Source organism: Neolamprologus multifasciatus, chromosome 7 (genome assembly GCF_963576455.1).
Source record: "Neolamprologus multifasciatus chromosome 7, fNeoMul1.2, whole genome shotgun sequence".
Taxonomy (NCBI): Eukaryota; Metazoa; Chordata; class Actinopteri; order Cichliformes; family Cichlidae; genus Neolamprologus; species Neolamprologus multifasciatus.
Genome location: NC_140445.1, coordinates 39,839,910 through 39,855,904, shown reverse-complemented (window position 1 = coordinate 39,855,904; position 15,995 = coordinate 39,839,910). Strand labels below are relative to the sequence as shown.

The 15,995-nt window shown below is 41.8% G+C and overlaps 1 protein-coding gene across 1 annotated transcript; it reads right to left on the bottom strand.

The window, feature by feature from the left end:
* Positions 1–7,591: 7,591 nt before the first annotated feature.
* On the bottom strand, positions 7,592–12,449 carry LOC146514872 (cytochrome c oxidase subunit 5B, mitochondrial-like). Its single transcript, XM_085168681.1, has 4 exons — positions 12,294–12,449; positions 9,094–9,164; positions 8,105–8,204; positions 7,592–7,935 (listed from the first exon to the last, which is right to left on the bottom strand). Exons 1-4 carry the CDS (start codon positions 12,388–12,390, stop codon positions 7,823–7,825), a joined length of 381 nt encoding a protein of 126 aa, XP_085024807.1. The 5' UTR covers positions 12,391–12,449; the 3' UTR covers positions 7,592–7,822.
* Between the last annotated feature and the right edge of the window lie 3,546 nt (positions 12,450–15,995).

Here is a 15,995-nt window from a genome sequence, read left to right as displayed (position 1 = left end):
CTTCACCGCCACAGCCTTAAAATTCAGGGAAATGAAGGACGCATTTGAAGGCCACATTTCGAGCAGCCTTTGAATTGGGACAGCCTTTGTCGTGTCGCTGTGACGTAATCGGCCTTAAAATGCAGCCTTTAAGGCTGCAGACCCTCGTTCTAAACGTTCTGTTCGGAGACTTAATATTGACGGTATTATAACTGATGACCCCCAAAAAGTCTCCACCTATTGCTCCAATTTTTATAAAAATTTATACAAGTCAGAGTTTGATGAGAGTGCTGCTCTGAACTTTATGGAACAAATCCCTGATGTGCGAACAGTTAAAGAAGATCAGATGAGTTTCTGTGATAGACCGATATCTATTAGTAAAGTGCTACCTGCTATTCGACATCTTAAACTTAATAAATCCCCAGGAACCGATGGCTTAACCTCTGAATTTTACATTACTTTTGCAGATCAACTGGCTCCATTTCTTCTTAATGTATACACTGAAAGTCTTATAAATCAGTCTCTTCCCCCCCCACTTTATCACAAGGTCTGTTAACCCTAATCCCAAAGCCAAAGGAAGATCCCACTTATATTGACAATTGGCGGCCAATTTGCCTCCTTAATAATGATAATAAGATCCTAGCTCAGATCTTTGCCAAAAGACTGAAAGCTGTTTTGAATGATATTATAAATGAAACTCAGTCTGGCTTTATGGCTAACAGACACATATCCAACAACATTAGACTTGTTTTTGACCTAATTGATTATGCAGATTTGTGTAGGGATTATAGCTTTATCTTATTTGTAGGTTTCTGCAAAGCGTTTGATACGATTGAACATGGTTTTATTTTTCAGGCTTTGGACAAATTTGGCTTTGGTCCTTATTTTCAGAATGCTATTAAAACAATGTACAAAAATATAAATTGCTCCATCAAACTACAAGCAGGTACATCACCTAGGTTTAACTTAACTTGCGGTATCAGGCAAGGCTGCCCCATCTCCCCATACTTATCTGTGCTCAACTCCTCTCTGATTATCTTAGACGCAGTCCTCTGAAAGGTATAACAATTGCGGATGAAGAAATATTCATTAGTCAACTTGCTGATGATACCACTCTCTTTTTAAAAAATGCTTCAGAAAAAATGCAGATGGCTATTAACACAATTAATGCCTTTTCTTTAGCTTCAGGACTCCACCTAAACATTGGCAAATGTGAACTGCTTGCCCTTAGAAATTGTACCAGTCTATCGCTGGCAGCAGTGAAAGAGTCTGTCACTTACCTTGGTATCGTCATTAATAAAAATCAATCCACCAGGTGCTCCCTTAATTTCACTCCAATTTTGGACAAAACACAACAAAAGCTAAATGCTTGGCTGCAGCGGGATTTATCCATTAAAGGGAGAGTTTTACTCACAAAGGCAGAGGGTTTATCTCGTCTAACTTATGCTGCTTTGTCTCTTGATGTAAATAAAGAAACCCTGGCAGATATTAACAGACTTATTTATAATTTCATATGGAAGAATAGAATTCATTATATTAAAAGATCAGTTTTATCCAACTCATACCAACATGGTGGAGTAAACTTTCTTGACTTCTCCTCATTAAACAATGTGTTTAAAATAAACTGGATTAAACCATTTTTCAGGAACCCAACCTCAATTTGGAACTTTATTCCCAATTATATTTTCTCAAAAATTGGTGGTCTTAACTTTCTTTTGCTTTGTAATTACAATATCGATAAAATCCCTTTAAAACTATCCAACTTTCATAAACAAATGCTTCTTTCCTGGTCATTGATTTATAAACACAACTTGTCTCCACATAGATACTATATTTGGAACAAAAGAGACATTTTATACAAACGTAAGTCTGTGTTTTTAAGTAATTGGTTTGATAATGGGATTCATCGTGTTGCACAGCTTGTAAATCCTGTTGGAGGTTTACTCTGTTACTCAGAGTTTTTGAATACATATGGTCTTCCTGTTCCACCAAAGGAATATGCCATAGTGTTTGATGCTATCCCTGCTGGGGTCTTAATGTTGTTTAGAAATCCTGTTGTTAGTGATTTGACCCCCGTTTTATACGAACCCCCTGACATTGTGTTTGCTATTTTGTATTTGTATATCTGTATTTTGTGCTTTGTCAATAAATCGTAGTCAAAAAAAAAAAAAAAAAGGCTGCAGACCCTGAACTGGGATACAACCAGTGTGTGTGTGTGTGCATGTGCACTATTACAGGTAACCAAGGAAACAGCAGATGTATGGAGACGATGCTGCTTGTTTGCACAGGCAGGAGGAGAGAAGGGTTTTTTTGTTTTTTGTTTTTATTAATGTGTATGTGCGTATAAAGCCCTGTCTTTGCCCCCCACAATAAAATGTAACTATTAATCTCAATTTTGCTAAAGAAAAGGATCTGGCTTGCATCAGTCAGTCTTGCATCAGATGAGATTCTGAGGCCACCAAAGTGAAAGCCCTCCGCCACTTGGCTGCGCCTAGAAAGCTCTTGCAATGGTTGTATAGGGATCGAATGGCCCGTAGCAATGAGCCAGACACCCCATACTCCCGCAGTCCCACAGACTAACCAAGCCCAATAGGACTCCTCCTTCAGCCTGGTGGCTCCCTTCACCTCTGGTGTCCATTTGGTTCGGGGATTACCACCACGGCAGGCACCAACCACCTTGCGGCCGCAGCTCAATGCAGCAGCTTCGGCAATGGAGACGCTGAACATGCTCCATTCGGACTCAATGTCCCCAGTCTCCCTCGGAATGCTGTTGAAGCTCTGCCGGAGGTGTGCTTTGAAGATCTCGCGGACTGGGGCCTCTGCTAGTCGTTCCCAGCACACCCTCACTACGCGTTTAGGTGCACCGGGTCTGTCCAGCGTCCTCCCCCACCACCTGATCCAACTCACCACCAGGTGGTGATCAGTTGACAGCTCAGCCCCTCTCTTTACCCGAGTGTCCAGAACATATGGTCGCAGGTCTGGTGATACGATTACAAAATGGATCATCGACCTACGGCCTAGAGCGTCCTGGTGCCAAGTGCACTTATGGACACTCTTATGTTCGAACAAGGTGTTCGTTATGGCCAAACTGTGATTAGCACAGAAATCCAATAACAAAGCACCGCTCGGGTTCAGATCAGGGAGGCCGTTCCTCCCAATCACGCCCCTCCAGGTCTCGCTGTCGTTACCCACGTGAGCATTGAAGTCTCCCAGCAGGACAACAGAGTCTCCAGGTGGAGCACCTTCCAGTACCCCCCCCCCCCCCCGCCCCCCCAGGGACTCTAAGAAGGCTGGGTACTCTCAACAGCCACTCCACATAAAATGTAATAAATAAATCGTATAATACAAAAATCAACTATTTAAATTTTCAGCTTTTTCCTTCTAAACAATTTTAAGGTGAAACAACACAAAACGCTGCAAACCACAACACAATTAAAAATAAATTACAATATGAAAACAAAAAGAACATGCACATTCTCTGTTATATGGACCTGCATGAATAAACTTTCTGAATCCTTTATCATCTGCAACTGAAAATAGTTGTGGATGATTACTATACCTTTCTAATGTGACGTTGTTGTCCCTGGCTCTCTCTTCCTCCCGCTCTGTTCCTGTGCTACTGCGAGTGTAACTACCGCCCCTCCCCCCTCTTCCCAGCGCAAAGCACAAGGCTCACATGCGGAGTGAAGTGGAAAAAAAGTGCGAGAGAGAGGGTGAGAAAGAAAAAGAAACCCCACGGCTCGCGATAAGGAGCCGGCTCGCGTCATTCACATCAAAGATCGGGCTCTAAGAGTCGTTTCGTTCGCGACCCATCACTAATTGCCTGACAAAAACTGATTTCCAATGTTTCCGTGTGTTTTTTATGTGTAATATCGTTCCGTATGTTGCTAAATAGACTTTGGTGAACAGGTATTACAAAGGGGTTATATATATAATTTAAAAATTACCTGTTTCTGTAATTTTTCCTGTGTTATTGTACTTACATTATAATCAATCAGCTTCCTTTTGTCCACCTAAAATATGTTTACAGAACTATTTTTTTTTTTTGCATTTGTTGCAATTTCAGCTGTCCTCGTGGCCAGATTACTCTTAAAAGAGACATTTTCAAAGTCAACAAGAATAAAGGATACATAAAAGTCACTGCCAAAAAGTGATTGCGGCTTCTACCTTGTTACAGGAATGTTGTTTGTTGCTCAAGATAACTTGATATCATTCATGAGGGATACATTTGACATTTGTTTCACATATTATAGACCAACATGTTATTTATAGCAGTTTAAATACAAGCAGTCAGTTTTTGGCAGACAATCACTTTTTGGCACAACACCTGGAACGAGCTCACAAAGTACACGCACATTTTCTACAGGCTAGGTGGTGGAGGAGAAGCAGGCAAATTAACTGGAAGGTGCAGACTGAAACAAAAAACAGTAAGTAGGGTGTACAGCGCACTCTATACTCTATAAAAACTAATGAACTGAAATAAATGAGCGTGCTGTTTGTGCAACAGCGCGACAAACATTACATGTCCTTTTATGAACTGCACAAGTAGTGGTGGTCATTAACTGCTAGCTAACTGGGTAGGGGTGTTACAAGGGGGTCTGTAGCTCTGTCCACCATTTTAGGAAACATGTTTTGTTTTAAAGTAAGTTACAGGACTTTTCCCTTCTTTTCTGGAGGACTTTTATTTCACTCAAGAAAGAAAGAAAGAAAGAAAGAAAGAAAGAAAGAAAGAAAGAAAGAAGATTTTACGGTTCTACAATCAAATCCCTCCCATGGTAAAGTTGATGCTGTGATGTTCTGTGCTCTGTGATGTTTAGAAGGTGCTAACAGGACACACACACTGTCTCTATAGATTTTTTTAAAAAAAAATACATTTTCACCCTACCATGACCACCTCTGTCTTTTGTACTACTAATATTCTGGTTTCAGTTTATTTCCCAGGTTTTTTTTTAATCTGTTGCCTTATGGTTCCAAGCATTGTCATCGATCTTTTTACATTTTATTTTTTATCTCAAAGCACTTGTTTACTTAACTACCTATGGACTTTTTAATGTCTACAGTCTCAGAACAACACAGCCCTGCCCTCCAGCACTATCAGCAACAGGAGCAGCAGTAATCCCTCAACAGCAACATTGTACACCATCAGTCTTATAATAGGCTACATTTGCTTTGCATTGTCCCACCTGATGACAGTCATATAGTGTGATGCAATTCCATATTAGATTAGTCATGAATGTGAGATGTTGTTATTTAGCCTGTTCTATCTGCCCCTTTTTTAACTTTGAGCACCCGCCCCTTTAAACGTCACTGTACGGCCCTGGTCCTACCAGTCTCCTTTCTGTCAGTGTGAAGAACCCTAACCTCTTAAATGTAACCTCTCTCAGTGTGAGCTCAGCTCATACGAGGCTCCCCAGTGCTGCATCGTCGGCACCGTCAGACGTCTTGCTTTCACCTGTAACCTTCTCCTCTGTGATGCTGGTCCATTCAGTGCAGGTGAGACTGGACCTTCTGACTCAAACAGGCCTGGCTGCTTCCTCGGACCTCAGTTTTTGTGACCTTTGCTGTTTCCTGTGAACTTTAAAGCTTCACCTGAAATCTGCCTGAGCTCTCAGGAGCCAACGTGGAGGACGAGATCTCCTGAACTGAGCTCCTCACTGCGGAACTGCTGTATTACCAACATTTATGTCTACTCTACCACATCAGGTATTTAATGTGTTCCTCCACATTCATCCCACAGTCCAGGTGTTACCTGTATGCTCTTCTTGACCTCATCTCACTTGTATCATCCTCTCAGACTCGAGTCAGGAGGCTGACACGCCTCTGATCCATTAATCCATTAGGAAATGAAATGAAAATTCATTGAAAAGTAAAATACCCAGAATCACTGAGCGAGGGAGCACAGCATCGAGGGCAGAGGGACACTCACAGCAGATATACATGCACCGAATAAGAGGACCAGGACGACAGTTGACATGAATCAAGGAAAGAAACACAGGAAGTAAAAGAAAAACCTGTCACCAAAATAAAAGGGGAAGAGCTGACACACACCAACGGAAATGGAGATCATCATTAACAAAGTTCTGAGTGAGCTCCTTGGGCTCTTTCAGTCCCTTTCAGCTCATTTTCTTATTCGTGTGCAGCTCTGAGCAGAAACTAAAGGAAGCAAAGCAGGGGTCACATGATGCTTTCTTTAAAAGAAACTGTGTGAACCATTTCACGGCATCTATCTATGAAGCTACACTGCTGTCACAGGAAGCTGCAGACAGCTGTTTCCGCCTGTGGTGGCGGGGTGACCTGAACTGTGACAAGACTCGCCAGTGACTGCGCTGACGTCTCAGACCAAACAGACCTCACACCAGCAGGCTCCTTAATCCACTTCATCACTACTGTGAACAGGTCTCAGTGTCTTCATCGCATCATGTACGAAACACTTTAGATTCTATTAGCAAGAAGCGCCCCCTGCTGCCAGAGACTCAGCAGTGACTACAGACTTCTGAGATTACATTTCAATTACATTTAATCAATCTATAAACTATATTTAATCTATAATCCATCTATAACCTGTACTTTATCTGTAAATCAGATGATCAACAAACTGTAAATAATCTATAACTTCAAAGTTCATCCTAAATTTCATTAATCCCACTGAGCAGTTTTAAATGATTCTGATAAAACTGTTTGTGATCTGGCTTCCATCGTCTGAGGTCTCCAGTTCATGTGACATAAATAAGTCATATTACCTCTGACCTCTCTGTCAGGTTCAACAGATTGATCTGAAGGTCAGAGTGATGCTGATGCTGTTTCTTGATGCCTTGTCAACATTTAGGAAATGATATACTGATATAAGGGGATTATGAATATCTGATTACTGTGATGTCATATCTGACCTCTCTTTTACATTTCACATCTGCCTCTCTGTCAAGTTGACCCCAGCATGCACGACATCTTTCAGAAGTCTTTTTCAGAAATACACTGCAGATTGATCTAATAATCATCCATGTTGTCATTACACATCACCGTGTGATCAAACATTTCTGATTCCTACTTCACTACAAACCTTCTACACTACATTTCGATAAGATAATAATAGAGTGAGCTGAACACTGAAGGTTTATGCTCTCACTGCTTCATGTTCACTCAGTTTTTCATTTTCATGTTAACCCTTTATTTAAAAGACTCATTTACTAATCCCAGCTGAGCTGGAATAAACTAAATTAAAATTTTGATGTAAACAGTCTGATGTATTCTGGTTTTATGTACATCATATTTAGCACCAATAACTTTCTGATGTTAACTTTCATTTTCTTTCTTTTTCTTCATTTCTTGATATATTCAGCAGCTGTGGTCCAAAAATAAAACGCTAACACTATAATTAACCTGTGTGTAATCTGACACATTCATTAATGTGACAACACAGAAACCACCACAGGCGTCTGTTAATATTTAAATTGTATAAATAAACTAGGAGCTGACAGTGAATACAGATACACTTCATTCTTTCATCCTCAGTTTGCTATTCTGATGCTGGGTGAGAACTTCACAGCTACACTTCCACGTTCAGGTGGAACAGATGACACAGACAGCGGATTGACAGGAAGTTAAAGTTTATTGGCTGCTCCCGGGAGGTGGGAGGAGTGTAACGTGTGCAGTACAGTTGTGTGTGTGTAAACTGACTGAATGGAAATGTCTGAAGAAACTCTTTGTTCCCCGAATGTGTCTGATCCCGAGTACATGTAACGTAAGCAAATGTAAGCAAAGACTAATGAGGTCAGCAGGTATGTCAAGTAGAAGAAGGTGGGAAACAGACAGCGCCGCTTCCTCCGCAGGAGGAAGAGGAGGCAGGTCAGTGGGGGAGCTCATGGGGAACCAGCTTGTAGTGGGAGCCGCAAGATGGGCAGCGCTGGGCCTCACCCTCGTGGAGCCAGAACCAGACCACGGCCGTGTTGTCCTCCTCACCTGCACACAGGAAACTGGGTGAGAACCCTAACCTGCAGCTCACACGCATGCTCAGGTTTCCCAGTGAGGAATAAGCCCCACCCCCTTTAAGCCCGGAGGCGAGTTTAACCCTCGTCTGAGAAAGCTGCCGCTGCTCACATACGCTTTCACACAGGAAACAACAACTTACACACGCATCCCACAATCCTCTTGTTCGTGATGGAGGGAACCAGGTGGGGGTCAGCCTTGGAGCCTGCATAGTGCTTTGGCTTCATCATGTTGTAGGGGTCCTACGGGAGGGGGAGGAGTCAGGTGAGTCGGGGCGTGACAGTATTCAACATCAGTTTCATCTCAAAGTTTATCTTTCATCATCTTCATGTGCAGGAGGAGGAAAGCTTAGGCTATGTTCACACTGCAGGTCTTAATGCTCAATTCCAATTTTTGTGTCTGGTTGTTCACACTACAAAATAAAATGTGACAGCAAACACACTCTAGTGTGAACCCTCAAAGCGTCCCGCATGCGCAAAAGAAGACTTCACACGCAACACGCCGTTTAGACCCAGACCCAACAGTACTGTTTGACTGATGGCCCTTAATATAAAGACTTGTTTCGGACTTTACGTTTCCTAATTTTGCTTTAAGTTGTAAAGTTATTTTGTTATTTACATATGGCCTAATAATTATCCTTATTGCTGTTTTAGAGAGGAGCTGTACGTCAAAGGATAGTTGCAGATTTCTGTCAGAATCTGCAGATTATACAGTACAAATAAAATGTTCACGTTTCTCTAACGTTGTCTTCCCAGCAGTTTCACTGACATCTACACGGGATGGCCAGGAAGCGTTCGCAATGTCTTATTGGGCGCTTCTCCTGCGCTGATAATTGGCGTCTGTCTTATGTCAGTGACGTAAAAGACTGATTTAATGCAATATGACCATTCAAACAGCAGCCGCTTTCTAAAACATCAGATATGTATCGGATTCAGTACCACATACAAAAGTGACCCAGATCGGATTTGTGCCGTTCACACTGTCATACCATGATCAGATATGGGTCGCATAGGGTCAAAAAACTCAGATTTGATGCACTTTCGCCTTCAGTGTGAACGTAGCCTGAGATACCCTGAGATACCCCAGAAACCCCTCAGGTCAAACGGGGCTGAATGAACTCAACGATCTTACCTCGCCCTGCTTCATGGCCTTCATGATGACTTTCTCCAGCCCTGTGGCCTGCTCTTCATCAGTGGGAATCCCTGTGAACACAAAACCAGCCTTCATCTTCACCTCATCTTCATTCATACACATAAACCAATACTTTGTTTAAAAGAAAAACAGGATATTTTTTTTAAAAAGTGTTTACAATTACGTTGTTTCACAAGATACTGACAAAAATGAGAAATAAAGCATCAAACGTTCCTCACAGCGTGCCAAGAAAACCGTTAAAGGCTGGTGGAGAAAATTCAGATTATACTTTACTTATGAGAAAAAAAAAAAATCAAAGTTTAAATGTTTCTGCTTTATTTTATTTAGAAAATAATAACTGATAACATACTTTGTTCATTTTGATCTGAGTTTACAGTAAGCTCATGCTGCTGCACACACACACACACACACAGGTGGAAAAACACATGGCTGTCTGCAGACTTCGTGCTCAAAAACACAATGACTTCTTTAAACATCTTGATGCATGCTCAATCATCCAGGTAAGTAAATCCCCAAAGTTTGATTCTGTTCATCTGGACGTAGCGTTTTCAGTGGGAGAAACGTTTAGTCACTCATCCAAGTACATTTGCATAATGACCGTTTCAGTCATTATCAGTGTTGGGACTAACGCGTTATTAAGTAACGCGCTACAGTAACTACGTTATTTTTGTGGTAACGAGCACGGTAACTAGTTATTATGCCAAAATCAGGAACGCGTTAGTCGTTACTGGGATTTAGATAGGGTCGTTACTCGTTACTTCGTGTGGTGGCTATCGTGGAGCTTCCACAGATTCAGTAACATTAGCAAGTGGTGGAGGCAGCAGGTGGATGAGAAAAAAGGGGACGCAGAAGGAAAAGAGACCCGAGGCGGCCGCCGGTCCGAGTGTGAACTGAACTTCAGGTAAGAAGTTATGACCTGCAGTCTATCTGGGTCAGATATAAACCAAGTTTAGGTGCAGTTTATTTTCGTTATTCTGACTTTTTCCATACTGCGTACTAGCTAGCATGACGGAGTTTCTATACAGCTGGGTGGGTGCTATGAAGTTAATGATGTTGAACTTTATTTTGTTCATAAGTTATTAGAGTTGCCAACCGTCCCGTCTGGTATTCAGAGAAAATATTACGCGTTTTGAGGTGAAAAGGAACAGTTTGTCCCGTAATTCAGCTACAATGAAAAAGACACAAAGCTGGAGTTATTCTGTGTCTTTGCTGCACAGCTGCTGCTTCTTCTCTCATTCTCCCCCCTCCCTCTCCTGTTTCTACTTCAATCATGAAAACTGATCAGTGATCAGCTGATCGGCTTTTCTCTCTTGTTTGTTTATCGGTCACTTTGCGCCAGAGAGAGGAAACCAGCCGATGTCGCGTTAAACAACAGCAGCACGTTTAAGCTTGATCAGGTGTTGTTATAATTTATTTAATATTAATTTCTAGTATCAGCTGATGTTTGCTGGAGCCACAGCTGCAAAAAAGCTGCTGGTCATGATATCGGTTTGGATATGTGGTGAGAGGGAAACATGAAGATGAAACCAGGAGATGTCCTTACTGAATCATCAGAGCTGAACAGGTGATGGAGATACAGGTTTACCTTTTAGGTGACATGAATGAGTTGAAGGGAAGTTATGAACTGTTTCTGAGAGACAAATAACACCAGGATCCTTTTTTTATGTAGCTGACAGCTGGTAACTGTGCAGGGGCGGATCTAGCAAAGTTTTTGCCAGGGGGCAGGTAGGGCATTAACAGGGAAAGGTGGGCACAAGGAAATACTTTTCTTTCTTATTCTCATTTAAAATGTCTCGCTTTTAAAAAACAATTATCTGAATCTTACAACAAACGATTGCTAGATTGATACATATATACCATCAAAACAGTGTACATCACTGTCACAACAGCGTTTGTTTTCATTCAAAGGCTTTATGATTTTTCCTATAATGGTGGGCCAGTCTCTAGTCAAAATGCCCGGGCCGATTTTCTGTCCCAGTCCAGCCCTGTATGCAGCTCATCTGCAGTCTGGTGTTGCCTACATCTTCCTATTCAGAAGGCAGAATTTCCGAGTTCTGATTACAATCAAAGCACCACGACTGCAGTTTTTGTGTTGGATGTAAAAGGCGCACATGACACTGTGACGTAGGCTAGAATCATGGCAGCAGTCAATGACGGTCCAGGCGTGGGATTTCTCTCGTGGAAATATGCACATTATCTTTTCCTTTCTATTGGTAGGTGGCACAGTGCACTTGTGGCAAGTAAGCAAGCTAGAAGACTGGCAAAGTTATGGAAGCAACACATTCTGAGTAAAACCAAAGTTACTTTCCCTAGTAACTAGTTACTTTGAAAGTAACGAGTAACTTGAAGTAACTGAGTTACTTTTGATAGAAGTAACTAGTAATGTAACTTAGTTACTATTTTAAAGTAACTTACCCAACACTGGTCATTATGCAAATGTACTGTTTATAAGACTGGGGAAACCTGCAGTCAGCTGAGACTGAAGAAGTCACTTGGACGAGTGACGAAACGTTTCTCCCACTGAAAACGCTACGTCCAGATGAACAGAATCAAACTTTGGGGACTTCTTTAAACATTTAATTTAAGCCAGTCTGAGCTCTTCTCGTCCTGTTCATGTCTTCTTTACATTTCATATTCAGACACATTTATGTGAGATTCTGTCTTCGGGTGAAAGTTTACTGTGTTTTTTGGTCATTTATTAAAATCATCACAGAGCAGATTTTTCTCGAATAAAAGATCAATCAATAATCAATCAGATTAGATAATTATAACCAGAGAAGATATTCATTACTATCCGAAAGCAGTAATGTAATCGATTAACCGAGCGTTTTGTATAATTGAATAATTGACTAATAATTAACTGTTAAATTGAACTCTGACCTCCCGAAGCTAACAAACTGCTAACGCTGCCAATTGTCCGCGGCTATTTCCGGTGTTCCGTCCTTTAAAGTGTGCCGATCTGAACATGGGTTAATTAAAATCTACTGATTGGACCGTTTAATCGTTTTAAAATGAGCCGATCCGTCATTTATATTTGTTCTGAATGAAGTCTTGTCTGAGCGGCGCTGTCACCGGGACAGGAAGCGATCGGCGTTCTCCGTCTTCCCCGCGGATTAAACCCTCTCTAAGCCGCCTGTTCCCGCCGAGTTCCAGGTGTTCTGTGCCGGCTTGGAGCTCACCTCCTGCTGCCATGCTGCGACTCAGAGCGGGGTTCCGGACGGAGCGGCAGGCCGCCGCGGTTCTGACGGCGGAGCGGAGCAGTAACCTTGCAGCCATTTCTCCTTCAGTGATCACTTAGGTCGATTGGCAATGACGTCATATTTGTGGAACGGTTCTTCTTCTTCTTTGTTTATTGGCAGCTTTGAGGTGCACTAGCGCCACCTGTGGATCTCCAGATTCAGGAGAAGTTACAATATGTGACATCAGCATCAGTTCATAATGTGACGTGTGTGTTACAGCCCACCTGTCCTCAGGTGCATGCCTCAGGGTGCACTACAAAGAAAGCCCGACAAAGCCTTAAGGCTAAAAGGTGTCGCGGATTAATATAACAAAAAAAAAGGATACGACAAGGCAAAGATTGTGGTATTTTGTAAGTATAATAATAAATAAATAATAACGAGAATTCACTATGTAATTGTGTAACTTTATTAGCAGCTTCCCCCTGAAATGCACCAACAGCATTGAGAGTAGCATCCTCCTCTCTGACCTTTTATGCTCTCTGGTCGCTATGGTAACATGTAAATATTTCTTTCAAAATAAGACACACAACTACTCACATCATCAATCAGGCCATGAGCCACACATGGATGAAACCTGGAACAACCCGGACATCAGTGACTCATTGAGAAGGTCACAGAAGAACCCAGAACGACATCTGAGGATCACACTTTATACACAGGAGTTAATAGTGACAATGATCTGCTTCAGCTTGACAAGACAAGTCAAGTGGCTTTATTGTTATTCCAAACATGTACACAGTGCTGTACCACTGCAGTACATGGTGCTATATGTGACATATAACAGACAATCAACACAGGACTACATAAAGTGCAATGTGCAAAATTGCAAAAATTGCACAGACAGACAAACAAAACACAGACAGTACAACACCAGACAGAACAGATCAATACAGACACAAGACTATGCAGGCCAGGGCTGGACTGGAACAAAAAATTGGCCCGGGCATTTTGACTAGAGACCGGCCCACCAGGTATTACAGGAAAAGCCATAAAGCCTTTGAAAGAAAACAAACGCTGTTGTGACAGTGATGTACACTGTCTTGTTGGTATATGTATGATTTCTATACATTTTACGTCAGATAAAAACTTTAGTTGTAAGATCCAGATTATTTATTAAAAGCGAGACATTTTAAATGAGAGTAAGAAAGAAAAGTATTTATTTGTGCCCCCCTTTCCCTGTTAATGCTCTACCTGCCCCCTGGCAAAACTTTGCTAGAACCCGCCCCTGCACAGTTACCAGCTGTCAGCTACTTAGAAAAGGATCCTGGTGTCATTTGTTTCTCAGAAACAGTTCATAACTTCCCTTCAACTCATTCATGTCACCTCAAAGGTAAACCTGTTTCTCCATCACCTGTTCAGCTCTGATGATTCAGTAAGGACATCTCCTGGTTTCATCTTCATGTTTCCCTCTCACCACATATCCAAACTGATATCATGACCAGCAGCTTTTACAGCTGTGGCTCCAGCAAACATCAGTTGATACTAGAAATTAATATTAAATAACTTCTAACAACAGCTGTTCAAGCTTAAACGTATCGGATTGCAATACCCTACAACGGATAGTAAGAACTGCTGAGAAGATGAACGGAGCCACTGTTCCCTCCATCACAGACACTTATTGCACCTGCTGCATCCGCAAACCCACCAGCATTGTGGAGGACCCCACGCACCCCTTACACACACTCTTCAGGCAGCAGGGCAGTCAGGCCCTCACTGCCAGACTGCAAAACAGTGTCTTCTACCAAGCCGCCAGACTTGGTAGAAGACACTGGGAGTGAGACAAAACATTTTTTTTTTAGCATGCAGTTTATTGAAAACAGTGCTTAAATTGAAACAGGCTGTTTTACAGCTGGTCAAAAGTTTAGGACAACATGCCTTTAAAAGGCCGAACTGTGCAAAAATGTTGAGTCATTGTTATTTTCTGTCAGGTAGTCACACTGTCATGACATTCTGATGGCAAAGGCAAAAAAACGTTCCCTTTTTAAACGTGGTTGGGTTGTTGAACTGCATAAGCAGGGTCTCTCGCAGCACGCCATCGCTGCTGAGGTGATACACAGTAAGACAGTCATTTGGAATTTCTTAAATGATCCTGAGTGTTACTGAACAAAAAAGTCAAGTGGAAGACCAAAATAATTTCACCAGCACTGAGCTCCAGTTGGCTGTCAGTCAAGAAACTGGGTGATCCTCAACTCAAATTAAGGCCATTACTGGTGCCCCATAACCACCAGACAGCAAGCTAAGACTTAAGAGCTTGAAAAACAAAAATCGTCTTCAAGACCTCTTCTCCAAGAGAAGACCAAACATTGGACAATATAAGTGTGGAAGAAAGTTTTATTCTTTAATGAAAAATATTTAACAAGCAGATCCCACCTGAGACGTTTTCTACGCGCCACAGAGGAAGGGGAACCATGATGATCTGGGGTGCTTTTTCCTTCAGTGGAACAATGGAGCTTCAGGAGGTGCAGGGCCGTCAAACAGCCGCTGGCTATGTCCAGGTGTTGCAGAGAGCATCCCTCATGACTGAGGGCCCTGCATGTTCCCCTGATCTAAATCCAATTGAGAACTTTTGTGGATGGATAGCAAGGGAAGTTTACAAAAATGGACAACAGTTCCAGATAGTAGGTACCCCTCATGCGACCGTCTTCACCACCTCATAAAAACTTTTGTATCAAGCATGCCGCGACAAATTTTTGAAGTGATCAACAATAATGGTGGAGCTACTCATTACTGAGTTGATGTTTGGAACGCTGATTTGTATTTTGGGGGGTTTACAGGTTTCTTTGGAGGTGTGGTCTTAAAATTTTGATCAGCTGTAAAACAGCCTGTTTCAATTTATTTCAATAAACATTATGCTCAAAAAATGTTTTGTCTCACTCCCATTTCTTCTTGTTGCATGTTGAAGCTCTACTTAAAACCTTGTTAAGATCCAACAGGTGTCCCTGCAGGTTTTAGAGCTCACCCTGGGTCAACGCACCTGAATCACATCATTAGTTCTTTACCAGGCCTCTGGAGAACTTCAAGACATGTTTGCTGTGTCCCATTTCAGGGTCTGCACGCTTGAAGTACGCATTTTAAGTGCGGTTACGTCACCGCCACGCGACGACGGCTGTCCCAATTCGAAGTGTACTTGAAATGCATACTCCAAATGCGCCGTCGATTTCCCCAAATATCAAGTGTGGTCCGGTGCACGCTTCGTGGTCCCATATATCCCACAATTCATAGCGCGGCGGTGGGTGTGGATAATTTTGCCGCAAAATACGGCAGAAGGGAGCGGCCGAAAAGTGAACTGTCAAAAGTAAGTACTGAATATGACATCACTTATTCATGTGCGAATGTTTAATAATGAAGAACATTAAAACATTGCTGTTGGCCACATGTCGGCAAAGTTATGTGACACTAGTGATGTTTGTACTTTCAGCATTAACTTGGTTTTAAAGCCTCTACTTCTAAATATACATATAGTCGACCTTAATCTTACAGAGAATCTGATGATTTTATGGATAATTAAAGTCAGTCATATATCACATACACACATATATCACAAACACAACAAGCTGAAAGTCAGTGATATATATATATATATATATATATATATATATATATATATATATATATATATATCATAATAATCTGACAATACTA